Here is a 23,735-nt window from a genome sequence, read left to right on the forward strand (position 1 = left end):
AGATGGCCAGACCACAGAGGATGTTTAGAGCAGTGAAACTGGATTATATGGTGTGTTGTAATAGTAGATATAAATGACTGCATTTCAAAATTACAGAACGTTTAGCACTCAGTGTGAACCTGTTGTAAATAATGAACACTGGGCATTAGCAGTGACAGCTGGACCATGTAGAGGCTGTGTACCTTTGAGGTAAAGGTATGTGACAACTCTCTTTTGTATTCAATATTCCTGGAAACTTAAGGCTGCTCTAACTAATGGATGGTTAATATGCTAAAAATAATACTGAACTAAAGCCCAGCAACAACTAGAGTTTGGACAACTCCACCATGGTGCGTGGCCCTTTATCTTTGTGAAACAGACCCCAGCTGACCTGGTAGTGTCGTGTGGGAATCGGCCAGGGATTCTGTTCTAGACAACATCATGCTCAGACTTTTTAGAACCCGTTGTGTAAACAAAACAGTGCTAGAGTTCTGCCGTAGACGATGAGGGTAGGGAGAAGCTGGGGCTTCTTCAGCAGTTACGTTGTTTCTAAGCAAGCAGGGAAGGCGGCACTCTTCTCTATTGTATAGCACACACTCCACCAGCAAAGCAGCAAGAACAAAGCCAGGTGTCCTGACCACTAGTGGCTAAGGCCTCCATGTTGGGTCATCGCCTCCGGGAGCACTGTGCTCAGACCTGAACCCAGCCATGACTCTTCTGTTTGCCTGCCTGCCTGCCATGTTTTCTGCACCACAACCTCTCCAGAGTCATTATACTTCGTGGTTTATGGAGCACCTCTTTATTATGTGTCACTCCAAGAGACCATGGTCCTGCCTTTCTATAAAGATTAAAAGTCGGGCTAGAGAGATGGCTCAGTGGTTAAAAGTACTAGCTGCTGGACTGGAGAGATGACTCAGTCGTTAAGGGCACTGACTGCCCTCCCAGAGGTCCTGAATTCAATTCCCAGCAACCACATGGTGGCTCACAACCATCTGTAATGGGATCCAGTGCCCTCTTCTGCTGGGTCTGGAGACAGTGACAGTGCACTGACATACATTAAATAAATAAAAAAACACCGGCTGCTGCTCCATGCCCTGGAGGTCCTGAGCTCCATGCCCAGCACCACTTGTTGGCTCGCAGCAGTGGGATGTGGCGCCCTCTTCTGTCATGCAGGCATACATGCAGACAGAGTGCTCTTATGCATAAATAAATAAACAAGTTAGAGATAAGGAAGCCTGTAAGGCTGCTCACTCCTGGAAAGCACACACCATTATTGTCCCAGGGCTGTCCGTGGAGCAGAATGACATACTCTGAGACTCAGACATACGTTCTCCACTAGAGAGCTGTCCAGCCTTCCTTTCCAGTGTCTAAACCAGAGAGGCTGTGACGTGTAGGAGGAGGTGCCTTAGGTAAGTCATAGGTCAGGAAGCGTGACACTGTCGTTTTTTTTCTGTGAATTGTCACAGTACAAAATTTATAAACAAATTTGATTAGAAAAAGGAATCTTCTTAGAAGTGGCACTAAGAGTGCACTCTGTTTTCTGTTACTAAACAAGGACAATGCCAAGCGGCTTTGTAGGGAGGGGCTTTCAAGGCTTCTGCTCCTGGGTCCACCCTGGAACGTCCAGACCTTAGCATGCCAGGATTCCTAAACAACAAATCAAGCTCTGAGACTGATAACCCCAGCTGAGGCTGCCCTCTCTTCTGTACCTTGTCATTCCTAAGTTTACCATATCAGGGCTCTAAAGGGCATTCATTTGCTTAATGTCACATGACATACTTAGAAGTTTCAGAATAATAATTGTAATGCAACCAGGAGCACTACCATTCCTGCAAAGAGAAATTTGTGCTCTTGTGAGCTCACGCACGCACATGCGTACATACGTACATGTGCCGGTTTAGGGTTTTTTCCCCCTCTTCTTATCTCATAGCATGTGAGAGTTGGTTCATTCCTTTGTATTCATGGAGAGAAGAGGGAGGTGTGAACTGCCTGTAAGGGCGTGGTTGGGATAGCTGCTTTAATGGTTGTGAGCATTGTCATAGGTCGGTTGTGAGCATTGTCATAGGTCTTGCTCAGGAGTACAGCTGAGTGCAGTGCTGTGCCCACGCTGCTAGTCTCACAGGGGCATGGTTTCGTGTGTGTGTGTGTGTGTGTGTGTGTGTGTGTGTGTGTGTGTTCATTCAGATGCATCTAGAGGCCTAAGGGAAACATTGGGTATTACTCCAGCACAGCCCACCCTTTTCTTCCTTTTTAAAGAAAGGTCTCTCATTGACCTGGAACTGAACAAGTCAACTAGACTGACTAGCTAACAAGCCCCAGAAACCTTTGCATCCCTGTTTGCTTGTCTGTCTGTCTGTCTGAGCACATACCATGAGGATCAACCCCAAATCTTGGTGCTCAGAGGACAAGCACTTTGTTGACCGAGCTTTCTTCCCAGGAGCTCAAGTAGGGCAGGGTCCTGGAAGCAGAAGCTGATGGCCAGACTGTGGAGGATGCTGTCTTCCTTCTCATAGCTTCTTCCACCTGCTTTCTTAGAGAACCCAGTGTGGTCTGGGCTCTCCCTCAAAGGGCTGGGGCCTTCACTTTCTATCACTAATTAAGAAAATGCTATATATACAACCGGATTTTATAGAGGCATTTTCTCAGTTTAAGTTCTCTCTAGCTGGTGTCAAGTTGAAATTAAACTAACCAGCACATCTGTGTTCCTATCCCCTCACTGGATTGCTTTTACTTTTTGTTTTTCACTGTGCTTACAGGTCTGCTCTCTGACCCTGGCTCTGGACATGGTCTGCCTTGTTCACACTTTATCTTTTCACCCTTACACCAAGTATTCCATAGAGCAGTAGGTTGAAAATGTCAGTGAGCATATTTTCTTTTTTTTTTTTTTTTTTTGCTCTTTAGGTTCTGCTTTGGGTGTCATATCTAATTAAGAATTTTCCTTACCTCCAGTTTTCCTCGGAGAAAAGGATTCTCCTTTTACATTTTTTATTTTGTTTTGTTTTTTGAGACAGGATTTCTCTGTGTAGCCCTGGCTGTCCTGGAACTCACTCTGTAGACCAGGCTGGCCTCAAACTCAGAAATTCTCCTGCCTCTGCCTCCCGAGTGCTGGGATTAAAGGCGTGCGCTACCACACCCGGCTACATTTTTTTTTTTTTTTTAAATTTCAGCACTTGTGAAACCAAGGCAGAAAGATTGTAGGTTTGACACTAGTCTAAGGTACATTGCAAACCTTGCCCCAGAAAACCAACTAATCAGACAAAAAAGTCTTCCTGCACTTAAATCTTGTGTTTTCATTTTGGTTGGACCCTTTTTTTTCTGCTCCCCTGGTACTGATAGGTATGTAGAAACAGTGGGATTTTTCTGCCTTGGACTTGTATCCTACTGTCCTGCTGAACTGTTATTTCCAGGACTTTTTGATGGATTCGTTGTGATTTTTTTCTCTACACAGGCAGTTGAGTTGTCTGTAAATAGTATTTTTTAATTGTTCTTCGTGTATACTGTTCAGCGTAGTATTGTCTTCGGCAGTGCGATGGAGGAGGGGATGGGGAGATGGAGGAGGAGGATGTCTGCTGCCTCACCAACTGCAGAAAGAAGCTAGTTAGCTCTCACCAGTGGTGGTTGTCCTTGAAAGTGTTCCACAGAGAGTCTAGGCTACTCTTAGGGCTATTTTGCTGGGGGTTTCTTCGTGAACACTGACTCTTGTCAGGTGAGTTTCTGTATGGATTTTACTGTTATGTGGCTTTTGTTCTATAGCAAATGGGTTACAGAGACAGGCTGTGGGGAGCTTCCCTCTTATGTCTGGGTTTCCTGTTACTGAAGTAGTCCTCCACATCTCTGAGTAACTCAGACTATGGACCGCACCTGTCTTTCCCAATTTGCTGCTTCCCTTGGTATTAGAGACATTACCCCATGGTGCATCTGTCCTCAGAATTCCATAGTGCTCAGGAGTAGTGTTCTGCCCGAGTTTTCCCCTGCGCACGACCTTGATGTCCTTGTTGATGTGTTTGTAGGCAGTGAGTTAAAGGGTGGCTGTGAAGTGATGTCTTCCTTAGGACAGTCTGTCCTTTGCCTTCAGCGTAGTGGGGCTTCAGATCCACTGCCTCCTTCCAGCCTGTCCCCTTCTCAGTTCCAGGTGCTCCTTGCTCCAGTGCTATCTGCTGACTCACTCACTGCCCTTGGTCTGTTTTCCATGCTTTCCTGAGATTACTATTTTTAGTCATTGCATCACACCTTTAACACACATGCCTGTATTTCTGTCTTTTCACATAATCTTTTCAGATTCTTTCTGCTCTTCTTTTTATTCCCCAGTCCTCCCCAGCTCTTTGCAGAGCTGTCTTTCTGTCTTATCAAGGGTGAAAGGTACCTGTTTTGTTCCACAGTCACAGTGGCCCATTGCATGCTTTGTACAGGTTTGACTCACTGAATGTCATGCAGTCTTGAACTGGGCTCATATTGTTTCCATGTGACTGTGGTTCCCAGTACAAACACAAGGTAACCAGCACAGGCACGGGGGTGGGGGTGGGGGTGGGGGCGCAGGTCTGGCTGCAGGTCAGTACCCTCAGTTCCTCTACTCTCAGGCGTCCAGTATGCTGTGCACCACCTTCCAGCACTCCATAGTTCCTGTTGTTTCATGCAGCTAGCCAGCTTTTTATCATGTTTGCTAATTAAGTGAAACACAGTTCTATAAAGTGAAAACCTTTTATTTTTCCACTCCAAACACGTGCATAACCTTTGTTTTAGCAATCATTATAACCCAGTCCGAGACCACTGCCTCAGCTGCCATTCCCCTAAAACACTGGGCTTAGTTCAGAAGTCATCTCAGTAGGTTTTTTCCTCAACTTCATTCCAAGATTAATTTCATATTTCCTTTGTTTTCTTGCTGTTTAGTATTCTCTGATAACTTTGTGGTAGTATGGCACCAGTTTGGACCTTTTATTATTGTTTTGTTTCAAAACAGGGTTTCATTATGTAGTTCTGGTGTCGTAGAACTTGCTCTGTAGACCAGACTGGTCCCCAAATCAGAGATCTGCCAGCCTCAGCCTCCCAAGCACTGGGATGAAAGGTGAACTCCATTTGGAGCTTTGATGACCACTGAGCATTGTTTCTTGATTTCCATTTTTATTCTCTTGTTAGTGAAATTGAGAAGTTCCAGCTATGCTCTTATTTCTTTTTTGGTTTTTCGAGACAGGGTTTCTCTGTGTAGTCGTGGCTGTCCTGGAACTCACTCTGTAGCCCAGGCTGGCCTCGAACTCAGAAATCCACCTGCCTCTGCCTCCCAAGTGCTGGTGTTGGCCGTGTTTATATGTGGTCTTGTTATTTTACTGATTTTCGGGGACTCCATATATTCCACATAAGAGCTTTTTTGTCAGTTACATGTATAGAAAATAATATTTTCCATTTTTCAAAATGATCTCAGAACAGTCTTTTGGATCGGAATTTTCATATTTTATTTAGTAGGTATTCCTTATATAGTAGTTAAAAGAGTTTAAGTTGGGGAGACTGTTTTTGATATTGTTCTCTCTTAATATAGTTGTACTCTTGATGTTTCTCTCTCTCCTTTGTTTGGCATAGATTGTGTATGAGATGTGAGGTGGAAGCCAGGTTCCATTTGCATGGAGGTATTCAATTTGCTGTTGCTACAGAGGGTTAGGGCCATCTTTCCCTAGCTTCTCAAAGTCTTTCTTAGTCCTGTGTGAGCACTAGCATGGCCTTAGCTCTTTCTCTTTTCTGTCTTCCTCATTTTGGTTAGTTATGTCCAGCGTCATACTGTGGTTAATCATTTTTCCAAAGTTCTTATTTTTTCTTTAATTTTAGGAATAGTCATTTCTGTAATTTAAAAGTCTCCTCAAATTGCAGCTGTTCCCTTCCCTCTACTGTCTAAAGGCTAGGAATATAGGTATGCACCGCCATCCTTGGAGGTTAAAAAAAAACTCTATATGCGTGTTTTCTTCTCAAGTGAAACCACTTTCTGTTTTGCAGTTCTTTGGAGGCCTAGGTGGTGGTGATAGCCAGACTTGGTTGTTTTATAGGCTCCTTGATGTTCACTACTTTCTCACAGCCAGGGAGACCCCAGAGAGCTTAGTTTATATGGGGAGATCTATTAAATTATTTAGTCTACTTGAAGATAGTAAAGTATTACACTTGAATAGTAAAGGATCTTTATTTTCAAATTAATTACTTTACAAAATATCAGTAATAAAATTGTAGTGAAAAAGTGGCATTGCTTTCTGCATCTGTAGTCTCTGGCTGGCTGGGGTGGATAGGGCCTGCTTTTGATGTAACTGTTTTGCTAGAGGTACGAAGAAAGCCTGGCTCATTACAGACACACAGAGCAGTAATGAGGCTCACAGGATTGCCATGTCTTCCTTGGCAGTGACTGGTGTGAAGCCTACACTCAGCCTCTTAAGTTTGCTCCTGCCCAGTGTGCAAAGTGTTAGCATTGTGAGCTTGGTTATCTTGAAGATTTTAGTCCACTGAGTTGTGCGGATTTCTTATTCTACAGTGGTTAAAAACAGCCACTGTGATTCTACCTTAATCACAGCATGGTCCCTTTAAGTTGGGAGACACTGTCATTTGCAGAGAGAAGACCACGTTTCCAGAGTTTATTATTGGCAACAACTACAATCCGTTTTCATTGAAATAATTGTCTCCTATTACTTTTGACAAAATACTATTGACTCTTTGTGTCTGTGGTTTCACATGTATAGGAAAAAAAAGTATAAAAATAAAATGGGCCAGACACTGAGCACACAACAACTGTACAGCACATAACGACTGTACAGCATGGCTGTGTTGTTAGGTACCAGAGTTATCCAGATGTGGCAGGAAGAGTGGGACAAGGCTCTTCAGATACTGTGCTGTCGCTGCAGCACCAAGGATCTGCTCTCTGCAGGGACCTAGGAACCAAGCCTCAAGTCACCGAGGAATGTCTGTGACTGCTAGATGTCTACTTCTTACTAATTTTAAGTAAAACTTGAGTTCCATGAAAAAGAATCCAGTTCAACTGTCCGCTCACAGTGAGATGCTTTTCCTGATGCAGAATTCACTGTGCTGTATAACAGGGGTGCTTCATGCATGTCTCCGTTTCTCAGTGAGTATTTAAGACTAAGGGCTTTAATCAGATTGGCCTGTAGGCATGTCTGTGGGACATTTGATTACTGCCCACCCCGATGTGACCAGTTCTGTCTTTAGGCAGAATGTCCTATACTGCATCAGAAAGCCAATTAAGCAGAAGCTATGAGCAAGTCAGAGCCATGGTCCTCCCTGGGAGTGATTCTCAGGCTTTGGGTCTCAACCCCTTTGACAAACCTCTATCTCCAAAAGTACTTACATTACAACTCATAACAATAGCAAAATTACAGTTCTGCAGTAGCAATGCCAATAATTTTATGGTTGGATGTCACCACAGCAGGAGGAGCTGTTTTACAGGGTCATACCAGGAAGGTTGAGAGCCACTGTCTCCTGCCTGAGTTTGTCGTGCTTTCATTTGGTGATTGCTTTTCCTGAGTCCTCTTGAGTCATAGTACATACCATAGCAACAGAAAAACCAGAAGTGAGTGTGAAAGCCTCATCTCCCAGTACACTGTCACTACCATGGGATGCACAGCACACTGAGCACCTTAACAGTACGGAGAAAAGATGTCAATCTCACAGACCCTGAAAAGGTAAAATGGTCAAATTTTGACTATTGTCAAAACTGTAAGAACTGCTGTAGCAGATTCCTAAAGGCCAGAGAGGCTGCACAGTGGTCCTGATGGCAGTTGCCATGACGACAGCCCGACAGAGGCCATGGAGATAGGAGATAGCTCTGCTTAGTGCACGCTAGAGACCCCCAGTTTTATCCTGTAACAAGAAAGCAAATGGAGATGTTAGCTGCGCTCAGGAAAATGAAATGGCTCTGAAAGCATAATTACAAATAATTTTTAAATATCACAATTTTTAAAATAATTTTTTAGGCTTGTGTGTGTGTGTGTGTGTGTGTGTGTGTGTGTGTGTGTGTGTGTGTGTGAGTGAATGTTTTGCCCACATGTATGTGTGTATACCTTTTGTGCCTAGCACCTGCAGAAGTCAGAAAGCGTCTGGGATCCCTTACAACATGAGTTATAGATGATTGTGAGCCACCATATGGGTGCTAAGAATTGAACCTAGTCTCCCTGCAAGAGCAGCAAGTGCGCTTAACCACGTAACTGCCTCTCCAGCCCAGTGTTGCAAGATAATAACCTCTTGATCCTTCCCCTTCATACATGAATGTACAATGTGTCATGCAGACACAGGGATCAGGCTGGATCTGATCCTGGGGCTACTAGAATCTGGGGACCTATATTAGTAAAACTTAAAAAGATAGAGACAGGGGCCCACAGTAGTTTTTGCATTCATGAAAATGTTTATTCATTGATAAGTCTCTGTGGTTGTGTAGCATATTGAACATTTCAGTCTTGACTCCCCCACCCCCACCCCACCCCCCAATTCTGTAAAAATAGCTTATTAACTTTTCTCATGTCTGTGAGAATTCCAGTGTAATCGGGTCTCCCTGTACAGAGAACCTGGCTCCTGCAAGTGTTTTGGCTGTGGCTCATTCCTCCTTTGTAGGCCCAGTCGGACAGTCCTATTTGTTGATGTTCTGTTGTCTGTATTAGAGGGTGACTTTCCAATACTCAGGTGCTTTCCTATCATTTGTTAATTTTGTTGTTGACAGTTCTATGTGTAGCCCTAACTGTCCTGAAACTTGTTCTGTAGACTGGACTTGCTTCGAACTCAGAGGGATCCTCCTGCTTCTGCCTCTGGAGCACTGGTATTAAATGTGCACACCATCGCGGCCAGGCTCGGTTGTTAATTGATGAATTTTGTAGCTTCTCACTGACTGCTAGACTGTGCACGTGGACTTGTTTCTACTTCTTGCTTTTTTTATGGCTCTTCTCTTGTGTCTGTGATCCCAGGGATTCCTAGGCATGAGCATCATTTTGGAGTTTGATGCCCTGAGTTTTCTGCACTCTGCCCTGGCTTTGTGTGCCCCTGAAGAGCTCTGCTTTTTTGTATGGCTGCAGCTCCTATGAATAAGGTATTCAGAATGGCTGACAGCCTATCTATCTATCCTTGGCTGATGGTGGATGTAGATATAGTCCTGGGTACCGGATTTAGACCCGTTATGTCTGGGCTTGCTTCCAAGACAGTGGGCTTGGCCAGAGCCTCCCCTGTCTTGTGCCCATGGGTACCCAGCCCCATGAGAACTTCCACGGGCTGTGCTTTGTTCACTTTGTCACAAACCACTAGTTGGGGGTGAGGGGGTCTTTTTCTGTCAGAAAGCCACGTACAGTTTTGTGGTTTCTGTCGTTGTTTCAGGGGAAGTAACTGCAATAGTAGGCTGATGACAGAGGGCGTCTTTGCCTTTCACGGGCCAGAATGGAAGGATGCCCTGTGCTGCATCTTGTCAGCCTGGATCGGTGACAGGGGTGGTGGGGTGCTGCTCTGTTCTCTGATGCTGTTACTGCGGAGCTGTAGTAGAGGACCTGCCTAACTTCGCTAAGCTCGGGTTTGTTCTTTAGCACTTAAGTGAGTGCTGGGCCTGGTGACACACACCTTTCATCCCATCACTTAGGAGGCAGAGGCAGGCGGATCTCCATGAGTTGTTCTGCATAGTGAATTCCAAGTTAGCCTGGCTATTTAGTGAGACAACCAAAAAATCTCACCAAAACTATTTAACCCAAGCTGGCTCAATCTCAAAATGATCTGCCTGCTGTCCTGGATTTGCTTTGTAAATCTGACTAGCCTTGAACTCAGAGACTTGCTTGCCTCTGCTTCCCAAGTGCTAGGATTAAAGGCCACCAGGCCAAACCAAGACATCTCACTTTTATAGTCAAAAATGCAGAGTAGAGAAACCATAGCTGCAAGTAAGATCAGAGATTTTGTGCCTGCCTCAGCCAGAATGGAGAAACCACAGCTGCATGTGAGAACAGAGGTGCCATGCTTGGCCTCAGGCACTGTAGTAACTTGGATGGGGGCACCTGTTCCAGGATGGCCTGGCCTGTCGTCGTTTTTACTTCAAAGTAAAATTGGGTTTTTGTTGTTTGAGAGAGGGTCACTTGGGAAAAGGAGTCGCATTGCCTCCATCAGATTGGTGTGGGCATGTCTGTGGGGCCATTGTCTTGACTAATGCTTAATGTGGAAAGGCTTGGCCCACTGTGGGCAGTGCCACCCCTGGGTTATATATAAGAAAGCAAGTTAAGCAAGCCATGGAAGAAGTGTTCCTTCCTGGTTTCTGCACTTGAGGTCTGCTTAGCAGCCCGCGATGATGGACTGTGAAGTATGAGATGAAATAAGCTGTTGGCCTGGGTTTGGACCACTTTATTGGGTTCTGTTATCTACCACCCTTCCAACCCCTCAGCACTAAGTAGGAGAGAAAGGTTAGAGGGAAGGGGACATAGACTATTTCATGACTACTAGGGGCATTGGGTTCCTTGGGGCAAGTCCAGTTTACACAGACAGGCTATCTCCAACCAACATATCCGCAAATGCTGAAAGCAGCAGCAGAAGGAGTGGCCACAGCCATGGCCTCCTCCACAGAGTCCCCAGAATGCAGACGATATCACGCCCCGCCCAGAGCAGGAGGCAGCCTAGCTGTGGACAATTTGAAGCAGCCCCATACCCCACGCCTAGATTAAAACACAAACATACATAACATAACCTGGTTTTTAACAAAACCAGATTCTCACCACAAAGCTCTTTTCCTCTCCAAGCTGCTTTTGATTAGAATGTTTATCACAGCAACAAAAAAAACAAGTAGGGCAGTCTCTTCAGCCCCGGCTCATTGCCATGTGGCCTTATACTGGCCCCAGAGAAGGGAGTCTCCTCCTACCTCAGCATCCTTAATGTTGCTATTCTGGGCAAGGACCAGAGCGCCTGCCTGCCTGCCTGCTCCAAATAATGCTCTTAGGCCAGTTAAACACTGAGAAAACTACCTGGGAGTGTTTATCATTTATTACAGAAAAGTAAGATAAGATCATGGGGTTGTACGAAAGAGTTTGTGGGTGGGGGGTGCACAGGAGTGAATGTGCAGCTGTGCATGTGGAGGCTAAAGCAGGACAGGGGTGCCCCAGCACTGTTCACTGTTGTGTTGCCTTTAGACAGGGCGTCTCACTCAACATCTTTGGCTCGGCTTTGTAGCCAGGGATCCCTCAGGGTCTCCTGTCTCACAGCTCCATCCCGTCCCTCATGCTGGGCGGCAGCTTGCACAGCCTGACTTTTACCTGGTGCTGGAGATTCACACGCAGCTCCTCAGACTTGCAGAGCTCATGCTCTGCCCCACTGAGCCATCTTTCCAGTTCCCGGAGCCTTGAGGTTTAGAAGCAGTTCTTCCTACACCGGTAGATCAAGCATGAGTGAAGACAGGGAGAGCTAGGACGAGGCTGTAGGCCCACATGTGTCTGTCAGTCAGAAAGGGCTTTGACTATATAAGGGAAGATCGTCCAAAACACTGCTTGTGCCTTGGCTGGCTGAGAAAAGGGTTTTATTTTGTTGTATTGTGTTACTGTTGTTTTTGTAATACTTGGACTTTCACATGCTACTTAAACTTTGTGTTAAACACTGCTTTTTAAATTTTTTTATTTTTATTTTATTTTAGTTTAGTTTTTGGTTTTTTGAGACAGGGTTTCTCTGTATAGCCCTGGCTGTCCTGGAACTCACTTTGTAGACCAGGCTGGCCTCGAACTTAGAAATCCCCCTGCCTCTGCCTCCCAAGTGCTGGGATTAAAGGCGTGCATCACCATGCCCGGCTGCTTTTTTAATTTTGACATAAGGTTTTATTACCCTGTCGGGACAGGCCTTGAACTTATGATCCTCCTGCCTCAGTTTCCACATAGCACTCCCTCGTTCTCTCGATTTCCCTCTCTCGCTCTCCCTCTCCATCCCCTCCCCGTTCCTGTCAGAGTAACTGAAACCTGTGGTAGGGCAAAGCATGGAACAGACAAAACCAGAATGAAGCCCGAGAGAGAAAGTGGTCTCTTCCACGTTGGATGGTTGCCAGGCCCAGCAGAGGAGGAAGGCAGGACAGAACAATCAGGATCAGCTGGTTTGAAGAACCTCTGAGGAGGGACTCTGGCTGCTCGGTGTCTGTCTCTCCTGAGTAGTTAGTTGCAAGGCAGGGTCTGTGGCTTGTGCATGATGAGATGGTAGTTGGCTTGCATAAGCTCTTGGCTATCTCTACAATTAGGTCTCTGTCCAGCAAGCCTTTCAGGATGTCAAGTTAATAAATTAGTTAGATTGTAAAGTATGCGGTTAATGCAGCATGCCTCTTAAGGTATTTTCAGAAACAAGTCAGAACCTTGAGCCCAAATGAAGAATCTGGGTCTATGGACATGAAGTGGGTCCTGAAGCAGCCTGCACATCCTCAAGGGACTCCTTCATAGTCATCATATACCCGTGTCTACCACTCATGTTTCATGAGGGAATTTTATAGAGTTAACCAGATACTCACTGCTCTATTTAAAGTAGAGTATTTCTCACCCTACTTTCTACATAGGGGTATGAAGAGCAAGAGAATTTTGAAGTTGGTGAGTGAATGTTAGAAGCTAAGCTGGTGGAAGTGATATGATCTCTTGGAATTAAAGGATCAGGACATTTCATTCACTGCTCTGGGTATTCACCTGACCTTGCTTGTGAGGATGACTCTATGCAGAGGAAGAACCGAGTTCTAGGCCCCCTCAGACCCATCCCGTTGTGATTTAGAGGGGGTCTATGTCATGTGTCCAGGTATCGGGCACTGGTGGCTGGTCCCCAGAATGGACTTTGAGGATCCTCACAGGTCATTCCTTTCTTCTCCCTGGCTCAGCCCCTACCCAGAATGAGGCTATTGACCTCAGGTCCAAGCAACTGCACATCTTGGTTGGTCAGTCTGTGTGGTTCCCTATGAAGTTGGGCAGGTTTTATGTTTTGGGTACAATGGCTTTAACCTTCTCTATCTTTTCTTTTGAAACAGACAGTTGATGATGAAGCAATAGCAGCATAAATGAAGATCAAGTAGGGGGAGGAGAACGATGCCCAAGGGTGGGTGTTCTAAAACACCACAGCAAGAAGACTTTGCTCTCAGCAACGACATGGTGGAGAAACAAACTGGGAAAAAGGTAACCTGAGCTTGCCCTAACCTCCCCTTGCCTCTCCTGGGTCATTAAGATCAGGGTGAGATCTAAAGACGGTGCTTACACCTTGTACTTACAGAGCCAGATCATTATTCTGACCTTGGCTGGCTTTGTGAGGCCTTTGCTACCAGGAGTGTCCAGTTCGCTTGTGATTGGGTATGCAAGGATCCATTCATTCACTGAACAGGCCCTACTTAATTAAGTTTGTCATAGACTTGTATATAAAATTCACCCTTCTGTGTCCTCAGAACCCTAAGATATAGTGTCATGTTTTCAATGAAAGACAGTTAACTGTGTGTCACAGTTATACTGACTGTAAAATACTGCTTAGACATTTGCTTTCAAATGCTGTTAATTCAAAACAATAATAGATTTGGGTGGTGGTGGCAAAGCAGAATAAAAGAATAATAAGATTATATAATGTAACTCTAAATTGCCATAGTTAGTCAGTGCTGTTGACATCAGATTCTGGGGTACAGAACTTCCTGGCCTAAAGGAAAGATTCCAAAGTCAAGAAGTTAGAACTGGACAGATCAGAGTAAGGCTTTGCCTTAAAATATGAGTTTAGTTGCTTGTTTATGTTTGCATGACTATTTCCAAGCCCATGAGTTGTGCTGGGACTGGGTTTCTTGCTGTGGTATAACAGCATCTGAGCCAGTGAGATGAAGTCTGACACACCCTCAGAACCGATCTCATGTTTGTTTGTTGTTGTTTTGTTTGGTTTTGGATTTTCGAGACAGGGTTTCTCTGTGTTGCCCTGGCTGTCCTGGAACTCACTCTGTAGACCAGGCTAGCCTCGAACTCAGAAATCCGCCTGCCTCTGCTTTCCAAGTGCTGGGATTAAAGGTGTGCGGCACCGCCACCACCACCACCACCACCACCACCACCACCACCACCACCCCGGTTTGACCTCATGTTTTTATAAGGTGGTTTTCCTCAAGTTTTATTGCTGTCATTTCTGGTCAGTCCTCCTGATTGTCTTGACACCTGTTAGGCTGTGTCTGTGAGAGGATCCCAGCTCTGGTTTGCTGTCAGTGAGCCTTCATTTTGATTCTTTCTGCATGTTGCTAATACTCCCCCTGCAATCACTAGCAAGTGCTGTGCTATACATGCAGACTCTGCTCATTCGGTTCACCGTGAAGTGGTCTGTGGACATGACATACGTAGCTGCTGTTTAAAGAGAACAGACAGAGGGGCCTCTGGGACCCTTGGATATCCGTGTAGCATGAACTTACTTTTGGGGACAGTTTCACAGTGAATAGATGCAAAGGCATGGTTTTCAGGTATATTCATAGAAGTTTCCATGCAACAAAGTCAGGTAGTTATAGAGCAGGAACAAGGGGAAAGGCTGCACTGTCGTTTCCTAGACTTTAAAAAAAAAGACTCTCACTAGGCTGGCTTCAGAAGCATCACATCCTGCTGAGTCTGTGGGCATTCAGGTCAGAGAAGCACCCTACTCCCGCTGCCTTGTGTTGGAGCCTTGCTCAGACACAGCCATTCCTGTCTTAGTGCAGCTCCTGCCTACTCTTTCCCCCAGCTGTGTGACAGTGTGGAGCATCTTGCACTTAACTACCCAAGTCTCCCCCTCCGTCCCCGGAGTTTTCCTCACTGCCTTCCCAGACTTCAGTTTAGATGCTCTCCATCCTGGCTGACTGCTGCTCTTGTCTGTTAAAGAATTCTCCAGAGAGCTCCAACTCCCAGAGAGAGAGGGAGGGAGGGGTGGGGGATGGGAGAGAAGGTCCTGCCGTTTGGCTACACTGACAAAGCTGAACAAGCTCTTCCCAGAATTAGTTCTTCAGTGTGGGTCCCAGAAGTTGTCATGAAAGAAGCGGTGCCTTTCAGGTGTATGTCACATGGCTTGACAGGAATGGGTAAAAGGGCAAGAAAGTTTTAAGTAGGGATCCAGGAGACAGGCTGGTCTCTAGAGAGTAGCAGGCTACAGTGAGCCATGATGAAAGCTCTAGAGGTTGGGTTATATCAGCCTCCTAGCAACACCCTCATTCCTGACATTCCTGGTGTTCCAGGTCCAGGAACATGGGCATGTTTCGGGTTGGTTAGGGTTGTTGGTAACTCTGGAGAAGACATAAGTCGTAATGAGCTGAGTTATTCCTGAGACCACAGGACCTGGGCTATGTACTAACTGTGTGTGGTGTACATGAATTTGATTTAAGGTGTGTGTGTGTGTGTTCCAGCAAGGTACCCCTGACTTAATTTGGGTTTGTTTGATTGCTTGCTTAAATCTGGCCTTTTCTGGAGCTTGACAGGACCGTGAAATTGCTGTGTGACGCTGCAGTGCTTGGCAGTGGTGGATCTTTCCTAGCTTATCTGGTCACTCTGTAGAAAGCAGTCCAAGATGGAGTCCTTAGTTGTCTATTCTTCAGAGACTACAGAGGATCCCAGGTGGCAATGTTGGGTAAAAGTTCATGAAGGAGGGCCTGCTAGTGACAGACACTGACTGGCTCTGGGTATACAATGTGAACTTACTTCCTCACATAAGGCACATGTTATCAAAAGCAACATATTTTTAAATTTTTTTCTCCCAAATGAATCATACACTATGTGACATACTCTTCTGTCACATATCTTGCTACAGACCCGTTAGTGACACAAGCTGACATGTAGAGAAGAAAGTGCCAAAAATGTCTGGAACATCTATATACTGTATACTGAGATAGCCTTAGTAGAGACCAGCAAATCTCCTACTTCTATGGTCATGCTCTGTTCACAGAGCTAAATGGCTGCTGTGCTCTCTAAGGCCCCTCAGCAGGAAGTGAGATCTGTCATCCAGTTCGGGCTCAGGCTCACTCTCCTGTGACAGATGGCACTCTGTTTCATCAGAAGCCTCTCTCAGAAGCAGCCTCTTCTGGGCTTCTCAGAGGGTATTCTAGACCGCGGGCTTCCCTCATGCAGACTGCTAATCAGGAGGCGGCTCTAAGGGTGGGCACCTGCCTCTGCCTAATTAGGCTCCTCGAGGAAGGATAGCACATCCCCTAATTTGCAAACCATGTGTACCCTGTATGCCATAATACCTATTGGCTCTTTACAGTACCAGAGCATCCAATGTTTCTCCAGGACAAACACAAATTCACCCCTTAACTGAATCTGATGGCTTCTCCCTGGGGTTGAAGCCTACCTTAAGAGGCGGCTGTGCGAGTGCCACCAACAGGGCAATAGCTACAGTCAGGCTGTTGGATCCTGTGATTTTTTTTTTTCCGGGAGTGTTCTTGAGGTCTGTGTATGAAATGTAGACTACCCCCGACAGACAGGAGGTACAGGAGGCTGTGGCCAAGAGCAGGATGCTAGAAAGATGAACATGGAGCCTGATTCACTCTCCCCCATCCATAGCTAGGTGTCAGCTTAACTCAGGGCACCACACAGGATTTAGTGATGGCAGTGGCAGAGAGGCTGATGTCTAGATTGTGATTATTGTCCTCTGGGCTTTCTGTTCATTCCTTCCCTTTGCTAGAGCAGGAGAGAAGAGTCTAGCATGGCTGTGCAGGGTTTCTATCCCAGAACTGTTGCTGGGGCTGCCAAGGGTAGAAAACCACTGGAACCTCGATGGCTTCTCCAGTGTGCGGCTCCTACCCCGATTCACAAAAGTCAGCGCCTGAAGCACCCCCTCTGACACTTGCTGCTCATTAGCATTCTTAGCTTCACAGCTCCTTGGGTGTTACCATTTCCTGTTCAGTCCCCATGTCTCCAACAGTAACACACAGCATGACTATAAAACAGAGCATTCTTGAGTGTAGAGGATCCTCAAACACAAGTTCCCCGGCTGGCCCTCATTCCCTATATTCAACTTCCTGATTTTAATTTAATGTTTAATAATGTAATATTACATTGATTTTTAATAATAAGTATATAAAATATTCCTACTACCTAGAAAATGGCTACGTAAGGCCTTCCTGGTGGGTTAAATTCCACAGTGCCACTCTGGCTCCTGTTGAGGTTGCTCTAGTTTCCTTCTAACTATTGTGTAACTTTTTTTACATTAGTTTATTATTATTAATTTCCGTGCACAAGTGTGTGTGGAGGCCAGAAAAACTGTTAACATGTCTGTCTCTTGCGTTCCAATTTATTTTGACCAATTGATTGATTGAAGACAGGGCTCACACGTGTTCTTTCTCAAGCATGTGGAAGTCTTTGATTGCGGGAGGTTCCCGTGCACATTCTTTCTCAGTTACGTCAGAGGGCAGTTTGTGGGCAGAAGTTCTCTCCTACCACATGAGTCTGGGACCGTTGGGTTTGTCAGTGAGACATCTCATCTTAAGCTTCATTTTCGAAACCTGGTCTCTTACTGAACCTGGACTCACCAATCTGTCTAGACCAGCTGGCCAACAAGCCTCCTATGTAGGGATTATAAATGAATACTGCTACTCCTGGCTTTTTATATAGGTGCTGGAAATCTGAACACATGATTCTACAATAAACTAAGCCACTTCCCCCGCCATAGTCACATGCAAGGTCACAGAACTTCCCCTAAGTTTATGACATCAGTTGACATAGCAAAAACTTTTGACCAAATTTAACAATTAAAAATTCCTGTGTGCCATCATTTAATGATGAGGGCTGAATTCTATATAAGGTCAGATACAAAGCAGAAAGACACCCAAAGTCTGGCAGTTTTATGCAGGCGTTGGCTAGCACAATAGCAAAATAAAAGCCATAAGAGATTGGAAAAGGCAGAATAAACTTTATTCCAGGATATCTACCGAGTTGCACAAAAGCTACAAGAATTAATGGTTTGGGCAAGGTGTCAAATGTAAATAAAATTTACTTCTAAATGTAATTAATGAAAAATCAGGGATTTTTTTCAGATTGAAATTTAAAATATATAGCTGGATGTGATGATTACACACATCTGTAATCCCACCTCTGGTAGGAGCTACAGTAAGACCATTTCTCAAACAGAAACATCTCCAGGGAATTCAGCTTTCTCTTAAGGCCTCTGAGAGCACCTGCATATTAAAGCCACACGTGCACGCACACACACATGCATACACACAGAACTAAAGATAAAATAATTTTGTTAGGCTTGGAGACACACTCAAAAGTAAGGGGTAGACAGATCTCAACAAATTATTTGTTAAAGGATGTGAAAATTGCTGAGCTATTAGGAAGACCTAAATAACTGCATCCATCAGGAAATTGTCTTTAGGGATATATAAATTTGGCATATTACCACTGAAGTCCTTACAGGTCTTTGGTAAGAACTGATCCGTGAGTTTCCATGAACACTCAAGGAACCTGTTGAAACTCGGGTTGCTTTGCAGCTGGAGGAGTTATGCGCTCTCTGATTGGAATACTTACTATAAGGTGGGGACAGGACGGTGCCACATTGAGTCTCCAAGGATAATATCTTGGGGAGGGTGAGCTGCTTGGTTCACACATCTGCGTTGCTGGTGTCTGGTAGAGTTGTTTGCCGTTACAGAGTCCCTGGTGGGTGGGAGTTACAGCTTCGTTTCTCCTCTCAGCTCTCTGTAGATCGTGGATTCAGGCAAGCTTTGCTCTGTGCACAGCTCAATGCACAGGTGCATGGGGCCAGGACTGCCTTAGGTATCATGGCGTTTCCACCTTGACCGTCTTTATGGCATGTGTTGATTAAGCTTGGCTTAACTTAATGCTCAAGGTATTCTAATTTATGAAGTGGTCATTCTGTAGCGTTTACAGTTGGTCTCACTTCAGTTATCATTTTACAGTGGAGAGAGCTTGAACCATGCTGTCTTTTCCCAGTTGCAGAACAAAGTTTTGTGTCTACATTCACTTTCAAGAACATATTTGTATTGGGGGTGGAAGGGTGGCAGTCAAGACAGGGTTTCTTTGTCCTGAACAGTCCTGACTGCCCTGGAACTCGGTTTTGTAGTCCAGGCCGGCCTTGAACTCAGAGATCTGCCTGTTTGTGCCTCCTAAGCACTGGGATTAAAGGCAGGCACACACCACAGCCTGCTTAAGCACTCATCCATTCTGCGTTGAACTCTAATGTATTCTGGATAAAGAGGCTGGTGTGCTCCTCCCCCCCATCTGGTTTTATCTAGGTTTTGTTTGTGTGGAGGCGTCAATGTCACTTTCAGAGGATCATCATGGCCACCTGTTGCTAGCACACTCCTCGGCTGTACAGAAGCACTGAGCCTTTGTACACTATTTTAGCCGAACTACAACGCTGTGCTTAGTTAGCTAGGCAAGGAGCTGCGAGTTTTTATGTATGTTTTTAAAATGTGAAACTTTTAGTGACACACATGCAACTTCCATTTCACTTTAAACAAACACACTTAGGTTATTACCCCTAAGGGAGAGACCCTCATTTCTCTTACCTACAGACATGCCACCTTACAATATCTCAGGCCTGGGATGGAATAGAATGTACAAGCAGGGGGTATCTATCACCAGGAGCAGCCAGTAGGCCCATGTTCTGAATCAGAACAAAGCTGCAACTTACCCAGTCTTGGTGGGCAGGGGGTTTGTGGTTGTTCAGGGCCTTAACCCTTGGACAATATGATTTGCACCTTTAAAGTCTGCCAGCACTCTATGCAGTTCTGTTGTGGAGTTTAGTTCTGACTTGTAGGGAGAGTTCAGTGCTCCTCATCAACAGTACCGTCCCCATGGTAGGAGGATGAGGCAGAGAGCAACCCTAGCTAGAGGAGGAGCAGTCACAGTCAAGCCTTTTAGTCCTTGGGAACACATGTGTCCTAGAACAGGAGGGGCTGTTAATCGCCCCAGTAAAATGTTTGTTTTCTTTGGCACATAAAGTCATGACTTGACTTGAGGATTTAATCCGGAAATGATAACTGAAAGCATCACTCTCTTTTGTAGGATAAAGATAAAGTTTCTCTAACCAAGACTCCAAAGCTGGACCGCAGTGATGGAGGGAAGGAGGTGAGAGAACGAGCCACCAAGCGGAAGCTGCCCTTCACCGTGGGGGCCAATGGAGAGCAGAAAGACTCGGACACAGGTACCAGACTGGGTTTAACACTGTATCCATGGAGGAGTCTTGCTGAGGCTATTGCACCAGTCTGTACAGTGCAACCCAGAGTTATAACAGTAAGGGCAAGAGACAGCAGGCCTCTAGGTGATGGCTTCCCACACCCTGGGTATGCAGAAGTTCATATAGAGCAAAGATGGTTTCCCACAGCTCCCAGGGCACATGGATTTGTGGCAGGCAGAACCCAGGGAGAACCTGAAATGGAGGCAGCTGGTGCAGTCTTCCTAAGAATGCAGAACAGGAGCATATGCGGGTTGGGGTTAGCACCTTTCATTGTATATATTCCCAGTCTGATTCTGTCTTGGGCTGCTCAAGGAGAACCCCGGTGTCTGCTACTGGCTTGCATATCCTTCTGAATTTGATGATGCAGACAGGACTCCACTCTACTGGTCATTTCTTACCGCACTCTTTTCTCCTCCCCCCTTTTAAGGCCTCTGGGGCAGTAGAACACAAATAGCAGAGAAGCCTGGGGTGAAGCACTGGGTTTTATGTCTCTTATCTCCTAGCACTGAGGCGGGGATACTGAGTACATTGAGATGAGGCTGCTGATGTCTCCGGGTGGGAGGTTTGTAAAGACTTACATGGATGTCGCACCCTCTGTCACAGATACTTGTAAGGAAAAGCAGAAGTGTGTGGGTGCTTATGGTGGACACGTGGATAGCAGGCTTCCCTACACCTCTGTTCTGCCATAGTGCTGGAGTGGAGGGACAACACAGTACTGTGAGCTCATCAGGACACAACCAGAAGACCTCAGCAAACCTGAATGTGTGTGTGTGTGTCTGTGTGTGTGTGTGTGTGTGCGCGCACGCGCGTTTTAACAGTGTTTGTAGGGATTACGAAGGCAAGTGGCGGTCCTTGTGTTGCTCAGGAGAGTGTTCTGACTCCTGTTTGGTGGTGGAGGGAAGTCTGTCCATCTGTGGAGGCCTCTGTGAGGCTCTGCACCACTGCACTCTAGATTGTCCTTCAGCCTTCGCTGTTGGTGAATATCGAACTGCCGATGTTCACGCCTGACCTGAGGCAGGCACAGGCTCAGCTTTGGCAGGTAGTGTTTTCAGGAAAGACTGAACTATAGACAAAAATAGAGACGGGTGAGTGGCCAGCCCTGTGTCTACTGTCCTATCAGCGGCTGACTTTATAACGTTTGTGAGTCTGGTCTGTTAGCTCCAGTGAAGACCGAATCCACCTATTTCCTATTCCTTCATTCATTTAGGAAATGGAACCCAAAGCCCATGTGCAAACTCTCTACTGTTGGTGTTGTTTAAGACGTCCAGCCTTAGGCATCTCTATACCTGGAGATGGGGTTTTTGAGTTTTCTCAGGCTGGCCACCTCTGGATCCTTTTGCATTCATCTCCTAAGTACTGGAAGTATTGGTTTGTCTTCATCCGTTGGGTTCTGCGCGCACACACACAAACACACACACACATTTATAATCTTTCTCTTCTATACATTGGTGATCTGGATGCCTGAGGTAGTACTGGGTATTATTCTCCTACCCAAAGATGCAGTGCTGGCTTACAAATGAGGTATGATGGATTGGGTGGCAAACATCTTGTCTGCAGGGGCTTCTGCAGTGGCCCCACCACCTCATTCAGGATGGAGAATAATCAGAATGGGTGAGCAAAGAATTGTGGGATTGATATTTCCCCCCTGTGTAATAAAGAGGTTTATTTTGGCTCAGAGTTCTAGAAGCTGGAAAAGTGCTGATATTTTTAACTTGATGAAATAGTGACCAAGATAGGACCTCTCTGGTCATCTTGATAGGGTTGCCAGACCTCCCTGGAGGTCTGTGACTCAGTCATACTAAGGCACCTCCTAGCTTTGAAAGGTTTTTACAGACAAATGCTTGCAGCGCCCTAGGCCAACAGCTTATCCTTTCCTGACCCTCCAGTGTCCCTCCAGCGCCCTCTGCTGATAATGTACAGTTTAGCACTCATCCTTGATGACAAATGCAGTCTATCCCAGTAACACAAGGGGTACCCTCCCACCCTCACCCCAGTCAGGGTTCCTAGTAGCAAATAGTGAGCGTACTTTACTGTGCCCTCAAGTGGCAAGAAGCTGGCTGGCCTTAAATGACCAAACCATACAAACTTTTCCTGTTTCCCAGACCTTGCTGCAAATGGCCCAGCCCACTGGAGGTGCGGCTTCCCCAGTGCTTAGTCAGGACTGAGGGCATCCTGCCAAGAACAGTACAGTTTTGTCTGTTGTGAGTCAGCTTGCCCTCCCAAGGCTGATAATCATTGTTGTGATGCTTATGCCGCAGCTAGATGCTGTAGGTGTTCACATAGACCTCAAGATGGAACATGCCTGCTATCATGATGCCCAGGAGCATGTCCTGACCCCCTGTGGCACTGGCAAGACTGGAACATAACAGACCTGGTTGTCTGAGCCGGTGCCCTCATCTCAGACTAAGACCATCCCCACTCCCTCAGGGCCTCTTCTAGACCAGGTCTTTGGTATTGACCACACACATCACCTGGTGAGGAAAGGCTCCCCCTCTCGGTCTGGTCTCACGATAGAGTTCTCCCGTGGCCTGTGTGATGATATCACCACCTTTTGATCCTGGAGCGTGGGAAGCAAGCAGATTCTATGACCTAGGCCTACTTTTAAAAAAAAAAAAAAAGCCTTCGTTATGGAATTACGTGATTTGCTTAAAATTTGGCCTCTATGTTGAAAATTTTTCCACTAATTTAAAAATCTATAAATTACCCCTACCTACCTTTCTAGGGCTCACATAGAATCCACCTGCCCCATTGCATACGAAGTCAAAACGGACTATTCCCAGTAGCACTGCTTCCTTGGAAGAAGGGAGAGAATTAAGACTTTTTTCCATTGCTGTGCCTTTGAGCAAGCCTCTTTTCCAGGGTTTGTACAGCAATCGATCGACTCATGAGTCTTAGACATCCACCGAAGAGTTCATTCCTTGGGGCTTGATCCCTCAGTTCTTCTGTGGGAGAGGAAAAACTGAGGGATTCTCTTGCCATTGGCTATATGGGACTCGGAATGCTTGGTGTAAGAGGCTGTGTGTTCGTGTGTATGTGCACGTGTGTGTGTATACATGTACACACACGCTAATGAGGCTCTTCTGTCCCCTTGCTCACTAGATCGTGTAACTCTGGGCTGCATATTGGCAGATGCTAGACCATGGCAAGTGAGAAAGCAGAGTGCATCTGTCTGCCAAGTCACTGACTCACAGGCTAGGGCGTGGCAGGGAAAGGGTGGGGAGAACCTTCAGATTGCCCGTGGCATCCTGAGACTAGCCTAATAACCACAGTGTGACTGCTTGTGAACAACCAGAGCCAAATAAAATGCTTCATGGACTTGGTGGTTGGTCTGGTATATTTCTCAGCCATTTGCCCTGTCCATTTTTTTCTTCACAAGGAAGACTGTGGACTAGCAAGGAAAGGATTTCAGTTTCAAATTGTGTATTTTCCATAATTCAGAGGCAGTTGGTCTGGTGGGCAAACCAGAACAAAGTAATATATCTACTTGATACGAAGGCTCCAGGACTATTATTTAGCATTTATAGCAATGAGACATCAAAATTGGCCAATGTGAAAAGTGTTTGGGGTTAGAGCACAGCAGAGTCTTAAGGAAGACAAGAGGAGGAGTGACAGACGTGCGAGTATAGGAGCCCGGTAGTGTGCTC

The 23,735-nt window shown here is 45.8% G+C and overlaps 1 protein-coding gene across 2 annotated transcripts in view; it reads left to right on the top strand.

Annotated features, from left to right (window-relative positions):
- Ankrd11 (ankyrin repeat domain 11) overlaps positions 1 to 23,735 on the top strand; it is a 150,550-nt gene that overhangs the window by 105,619 nt on the left and 21,196 nt on the right. For both annotated transcript variants that reach the window (XM_029480582.2, XM_021171028.3), the window contains exons 3-4: positions 12,950 to 13,094; positions 19,920 to 20,058. In XM_029480582.2, coding sequence (XP_029336442.2) covers positions 20,032 to 20,058 — 27 coding nt within the window. In that variant the 5' untranslated portion in view covers positions 12,950 to 13,094; positions 19,920 to 20,031. The remainder of the gene's footprint in view (positions 1 to 12,949; positions 13,095 to 19,919; positions 20,059 to 23,735) is intronic.

This window comes from Mus caroli, unplaced genomic scaffold (genome assembly GCF_978045245.1).
Source record: "Mus caroli unplaced genomic scaffold, Mus_caroli_1 scaffold_10, whole genome shotgun sequence".
NCBI classification, from domain to species: domain Eukaryota; kingdom Metazoa; phylum Chordata; class Mammalia; order Rodentia; family Muridae; genus Mus; species Mus caroli.